Consider the following 7,062-nt stretch of genomic DNA (forward strand, 5'->3'; position numbering starts at 1 on the left):
AATCCAAACACGTGAGCAAACCCAAGACTTGCTGCAGCCCTGCCAGCCTCCTCTGGAAGGTGTCCTCTGTGCAATGGGGACACCATGGAGTCCAGACACTTGGGAGCTGCCAGTGTGTGCATCCTGAATAGCCATCCAGTTTCCCTCTCTCTGTACTTGACCCTGGTGCAATAATCAGCACAGTTTTAAGGCACAGCTCTTGTATTCACATCTAGGCCCTGCAACTTGGTGGCTTGTCCCAGGGCGTTTCCCCTACTTGCTTTGTCCCTGTTTAACTTTGGAGACCCTTGAACTACTTCCAGTAGATCTCCAGGGAAGCAGCTAGAAGAAGCAGGCCTACCTACACAGCACAACAATATCTGCACTTGGCCTTTTTATTTAAGGAGCCCATGCTTTGTTTAGGAAGTTTTTAGTGGCCAATCTATCAAAAAGGATTGAACAATCATTGCTACGTTGTAGAAATGAACCTCACTGGAGAAGATGAGACTTTTTTGGGGCTGGTGCAAGGCTGTCAAGAGAAGAACAGCAGTGTTCTACCTCAGCCCTCCCACTTGCTTGCCTGTATGTTTCTGTCAACATGTTTTTTTTCCAGACAAATAGAGAAGTGTGTCTTGATGTGGGTAGAATGGAGTAAAAAAACCCTGAAGTCCTCCTCTGCACGTGTGCCTCTCTGGGGAGAATGGAGCAAAGGTCTGACAGCACGAGCAGCACCATGACCAACAGGGCAGAGCTCGGATACCACGAGTGTGAGCCTGTGCAGAAAGGAGTTGGGAAGGCTGGGATGCAGTTTCATAAGCATTTCTTAGAGCAGTAAATCTTTATGCAAAAGATACACAGCTCTGAAATGTTCATCCTTGCTCCTATGCTGCCCACCTTGTCTTGTTAGTACAGCTGTTCAGGCAGCTGTGCTGTGGACTTGCTCAGAGACATATTGCAGTTAAAAATGACACTTCTCTTCCCTCTCAGGTATTGCTTCTTGAATATGGGGTGGTAAAAGCACAGCACTAGATTTGGGCAGATTGTTTGGAGCTCTGTATTGAGGTGTTTTTGCTCAGCTCTGAACTGGTAGTAGGGCTCAAACCTCTGAGTTGGATGTGCCCTTCCAGCAGGCCAGATGATACCTGTGGTAAGCAGAAGGTGGTTGTTCCACAGTTGTGCTATGAAGCTGAAGTAGTGTTAGGGACCACAGAAATGAAGCCTCTACAGACAAGATCCCCTTGTCCCATAAAAACATGTGTTTGTGACCACCAAGCACCCTGGGTACGTCACCTGTGAATAGTACTGCTGCCTGTAACTCAGCTGTGGCTTTTCCAGATCTGTGGCTGAAGACAGTGTTTATTTATACACAAATGCCTCCTGGAAGTGTTTCAGTGCTATTTAGTGTTCGTTTCTTCTTTCCTTTTTTAAAAGAAGTTACAATAATAATAAAAAAAAAAGGCAACAACAAAACCTTAATTGCACCATCCAGAATTGTACGTGCTTAAAGTGAGTCACTATGGGATCATATAACCATAATCTTTGTCCTCATCTCCACCCTGCTGCTTGTCACTCTCCTTCCCTGAAGCACTGCTTGAGTTCTTAGGAGCTTTTGTCATCTGTAAAACACCCTCTAATGCAGAAAGACTCAACCAAAAATTCTGTTGAATATGATAAAGGATAAAGCATTTATCTGACCTTTTAGTACACACAACTAGAAACTCTTCTAGATAGTTTGTGAAGATACCCGGGTGCAGAGGAACATCTCGATGCTTTTCTAGCAGAGCACGTGTGTCAGTGCCGGAAGAGGGACCATGGCTTGGGGAGACACGGCTGCTGCCTTGTTTCCTTGCAAAATTTTCCACCCTTTGCAGTGATGGAAGTGCTTTATCTTCCCTGATTCTGAATCCTTTCATAAATGGGTTCTTCACAAATTTCCCTTGTTGTTTTGGTGCATTCTGGGGGTTTTGGGGTTATTTTCACTTTCTCTTCTCGGCTGTTGCTGTACTCTGCTAAAGAGAAACCTCGGTCTTCCTCAGAGGTTTTGCTTGTGGAGCGCAGTGGCTCTTACCTCCCTCTGCATCTTCAGAAGCACACTGTAATTTTCTGGTTTGTGCTGTACCTTTCAAATGGGAGATATTCCCCTTTCTTGTCCTGTTAAGCTACTGAGCTTGTCACACTGAGGCGGGGGAAAAACAAGTGGCAGACATCTCCAGTGTACATTTTTCAGTTCCCCTGCCTTAAACTCCTCTTGAAGCAGCTGGGAGCCCCATGTACAGCAGCTGTGCAGAATGGGACACTGTACTGCAGTTTGGGGACACAGATCAGTTTGTCCTTGGTTCACCGAGGAGCTGATGTGTACCTACCGCCAAAAGACTGAACCTGATGCTGTGTGTGTCCCTGTCCCAGTATGTATGTGACTTGTGTTTTTTTGCGCCGCTGTCTGTCATAACAAGTTAAAAATAAGCCCTGGTGTTTTTCTACAGTCTGGGTAGAGTGTTCCTTTGAAAGTTCAAGTGCGAAAGTGATAGGCATTGGCAAAAATCTGCTCCTTTCAGGCTGGTGCCAAAGGGAGCTAATCCCCTTCCCGTTTAGCTTGTCTCTGGGTAGTTTTCAGCATCTTTTTAAGAAGCTGTGCTTATACTTGCTGGTAACACTGTGGTTGATCCCATGTCTGGATTCTAGGTATAAATCCAGCATCTGCACTTGAAAATGTCAATGAAGCTTACAGGAAACAACTGAAAATGATTCCTGAGCTGCTAGAAATGCCTTGCAGCAAGAGCTGTGGAGCTCAGTCTGCTGGGCTCCGCAGAGGTGACAGTGTGCGTGTGCCTTTGTGTGGAGAAAATACTATTCTCCGAGTCTTTAACATGGCAAAGAAAGTCATAGTAAGCACAAATGCTTGCCCTTGGTTTTAGTTGGGTGCACTCAGCGTGGGCATTGGTATAAAACTGTGTGGAGTACAGGGTTTTGTACACAGGGTCTGATGTAGTGGTGGCATGGGCAATTCTGGTCTTAAACTAAAGAAGCAGAGGTGGAGGGGAGAGTGGAGGCTTGTTTTGCAAACAGGGACGAAGATGTAAGTGTGTGCAAACATAGCTGCAAGTGCAGGAGGGGATAAAAAACACAAGTCACACAAATCCAGACCTTGATATTTTTTTTTTTGTTTGTTTGTTTGGTTTTTTTTCCCCTCCCCTCTCCTCCTGATGCTAATTCTCTTGGTTTTTCTTCCCTGTCCAGTATGTCGAGACTTTGCTGTTCTGGAAGATCATACCTTGGCCTATAACTTACAGGAGCAAGAGAGTAAGTAATGATCTTTGGAATAAACTGAAACAAATTTGTCCCAGTGGATACCTGACTTTCTTTGGTTTTGCTAAGAAAAATCCTTCCTACTTTTATTTTATTTTAATTCTTTTTAATGGATTACAGATTATTATTACTGTCTTCAGTGTCCTGTAACACTTCTCTGTGTTCTGCCCCAGCTCACACTGTGCACTAGAGATAGTTACATTTCATGTTTCAATTTTATACTCTCCTGTAGAGTTGAGTTTGTTTATGCTATTTATGACAAAATTGCATGTGGGAGCGCACTTGAGGTTTTGTTGCTGTGCAAGGTTTTTAGAAATGACTAGCAATTTTGGAAGCTTCAAGTTTTACAGGCTGACCTGAGGTGCAACCAGAAGAGGTCTGTTTATTTACTTATTTCAGAATTGCTAGTGCCTGCCTTTTGAAAGGAGGCTTCCTTTTAAGACATTTTGAGGTAGGGCAGCCATACACTGTAGGGTTTAAAAAGAAGAAAAAAAAGTACAACCAGGAACTTCAAAGTGACTGGGTTTTTTGGGTTTTTTTTTTGTTTTTTTTTTTAACATGCTTATCTGTTAGTTGGGATGTGTTTGCGTTGCAGTTTCAGGTGTGGTGGCTTCTCTATTCTGCTTTGCTGGGTGCCAAGACCATTGATATCTACCAGTGCTAGGTGCTAATACCATTCCAGCTATTCTGCCGAGCGTGCAGCTTGTGCTGAAGTTGTGCCCTTGCTGCTGGAACCCGAGACCACCGAATTAAAGCTGGCTCTCAGCTGCAGCTCATGTGGCCATCTTTTCTTGCAGGCAGTGTCCATGTATGGTAAAGGACTTGCTGTAGTATTCAGTTGCTAAATATAAAGGTAGTGAGATTCTGGAACCGATTATGTTGAGAGTGAGAGGAGATTCCTCATCTGGAGGGTCTTGAGAACAAACTAGGAGTGCTTCTGTCAGAAGTGATTTAGGTTCAGCTCATCCTCACTAGCCTCTGGTGGTCCCTTCCAGACCCACTTTATTAATCCAGGGTAGTTTCCCATGGCCAGAAAATGAAATTCAAAGCCTAAAAAGCATCCCCTACGAATCTAGATGTGATGAAGATATGCAGGTCTTGTTTTGGTATCAGACACACTTGTACAGCCCCCTCAGTGCTGAAACAAGGCAACCACAAGCTGCTAGTGTAATTTCAGTTCAGGACTTCCCCACCTTTAGAGATACAATATGATGTTTTCCTGCAAAGGAGTGTCTTCCTTTCTGGCCTGGAATCTCCTTCCCACTTGCTTTGTCTTTTCACACCATGAAGTTCTGCAGGCTGATTTGGGAGTTCTTGTCTGTGTTTATTTCCAGTTGAGCATCACTTGGCAACAAACGTTCAGCGTAATCGTCTGGTGAAGCATGACTTGCAGGTGGCCAAGCAACTTCAAGAAGAGGAGGATCTGAAAGCACAGGCTCAAATCCAGAAACACCGGCAAGACTTGTGAGTTTGGGATGGAGCTGTTGACATGCTGGTCCTGTTTGTTCAGAGCACTGAAATCAGCTGCTTTGATTTGAGTTGATTGACAGTGCGTGAGATTCAGCTTGATCAGCCTTTTGGTTTTGTTTCCTTTTTCCTATCCATTGCTGTAAAATTATTAATACTAGGCTCTGGCACAGAGTAATGAGAATAGGGTGGGAACAGGTGGTCCTGGGGCCCATCCTGGCTTACATTCTGTTGCTCGACTATGGGAAGGAGCCTTCCTGGTCTGCTGCTTATTGGCAAAGTTGGGTTACTTGGCCACTTACATTGACCTTGTCCCTGGCTAAAATCTGAGAAGGAAGAAACTGCACCACAGAAATAGAATCATAGAATGGTTTGGGTTGGAAGGGACCTTAAAGATCATCTAATTCCAACCCCCCTGCCATCAGCAGGGACACCTTCCACTAGATCAGGTTGCTCAAAGCCTCATCCAACCTGGCCTTAAACACTTCCAGGGAGGAGGCATCCAGAACTTCTTTGGGCAACCTGCTCCAGCATCTCACCACCCTCACAGTAAATAATTTCTTCCTAATATCTAATCTAAATCTCCTCTCTTCCAGTTTAAAGCCATTACCCTTTGTTCTATCGCTACCTGCCCTTGTAAAGAGTCCCTCCCCAGCCTTCCTGTAGCCCCTTCAGGTACTGTAAGGCTGCTATATGGTTTCCCAGTACACAGTGTTATAGTGAATTCTCTCACTTGTGGAAATTGCAGATGTTGGTGTGTTTGCATTGTGCCTGATAGGTGCTTTGGAGGAGCTGGGCGCAATGCTTTTTGGTGTCCTGGTGCACTGAACGCCTGCTTGTGCTTGAAGACACTCCAGTGTGAAGTGTCCTGGGAAGAGGAGCTGCTGTCCCAGGGTCAATTGGTAGAGACAGATGCTAAGGGACAGACCTTCTCTTGCAGTCACTGACTTCTGCTGCAGCTGTGGGAGGATGTTTAATGAGTGATCCGTTTTGCTTTACAGGTTTGTTCAGGCCCCACACACCAGATCTAACCCTGTGGCCTGTGATTTGGCTTTCTGTGTGCCATGGCTCTTAGGTGGTGGAGCTGGTGTAGAAATGAAACATCGTAGTGCAGGGCAAAACAAACTACTTTCCAATCCAGAGTTGACACTGGTGCTTTGCTTTTCTTTTTTTCTTGTTTCTCCCCCCACCCCCCCCACCCCTTAGTCTCTTGCAGTGTGTGAGATGTAACAAATGGGTTGTGTGAGTTGGATCCCAACGATAAGAGTTAGTGGCTTGCTCTCTGATGGGGCTCCCTGCAAATGCAGGATCTGCAAGCCAGGATGCATCTCCCAGCAGCTGTGTTGCCTCCCAGCTTGTGTTGTGCTCTGTGATGCCACCCACCAGGTACAGTTGGTGGTGGATCACAGTCCTCAGTGGCTCATCTGGCAGACAGCAATGGAGTAGAAGAGCTCTGTGTCGCAGATGTGCGAGATAAAGGGCTGGCTTCAAAGGAGCTGCTCATAAAAGATTAGAAGCTGGGGCGTGACAAATCAGCCACTGTTTTCAATGTTCCCAGTGTACTCAGGCAACCCTGGGTAGATACATGTGTATCCCTCAAGCTCGTGCTTTCTTTCAATAGCTTTGTCCTCATCACCAATTAGAGATGTGAGCATGTAAATGACAACAGAAAAATTAATTTTGTATGGGAGAGATGATTCCTTTCTGTTACTTGCTGGGAACTGTAAACAATTTTCTTGTTGTAGGACTCTGTCAAATGGGATTTGCTAACTTTGTGAGCCAAGTTACAGGCACAAAATGTTGTGTCAGCAGTGTTCCACTCCTGAAAGCATGAGCACTTCTGCAAGAATAGTAAAAGAAGCTGGAGGCATCCTTTTGTAACTGGATCTTCTTCTTCCTTAGTTCTCTGTACGTTCCCACTGTCCCTTCCCTGTGCAATGTCAGTGTGTTCTGACAAAATGATCCTCGCTGTTGTTGCTTACGGCGTCCTCTAGGACAGTTTGACACTGCAAGGTGATGGAGGAATAGAGAGGTGGAACTGAATGGTCTTTAGAAACAGGGAACATAAAAAAGCCCTTCAAATTTATGGGCTTTCTTCTGTCTTTCAAACCCTAGATTCTCTCAGAAAGACTTTGCGAGGATAAATGAGAGAATAGAAATAACTCTTCTCTTTAAGAATTCAGCATCAAACCTTGTTTTCATGCTTCTTTAAAAGCATCTCTCACGTCTAGCTGAGCAGCCTGCACGCTGCCAAGCATAGTAGCAAGGCTGCTAAAATAACTGTCGGAAATACTGTGAAAATTCACTCTT

At 45.0% G+C, this 7,062-nt stretch overlaps 1 protein-coding gene across 1 annotated transcript in view; it reads left to right on the top strand.

Annotated features, from left to right (window-relative positions):
• Positions 1 to 3,216: 3,216 nt before the first annotated feature.
• The window catches only part of CCDC50 (coiled-coil domain containing 50), a gene marked incomplete at its 5' end in the record, with an annotated part of 21,961 nt that continues 18,115 nt past the window's right edge, over positions 3,217 to 7,062 (top strand). The window contains 2 exons of the mRNA XM_029085811.1: positions 3,217 to 3,279; positions 4,620 to 4,749. Of these exons, the coding sequence (XP_028941644.1) occupies positions 3,217 to 3,279; positions 4,620 to 4,749 (193 nt within the window). The remainder of the gene's footprint in view (positions 3,280 to 4,619; positions 4,750 to 7,062) is intronic.

This window comes from Antrostomus carolinensis, unplaced genomic scaffold (assembly GCF_000700745.2).
Source record: "Antrostomus carolinensis isolate BGI_N321 unplaced genomic scaffold, ASM70074v2 scaffold29017, whole genome shotgun sequence".
NCBI lineage: Eukaryota > Metazoa > Chordata > Aves > Caprimulgiformes > Caprimulgidae > Antrostomus > Antrostomus carolinensis.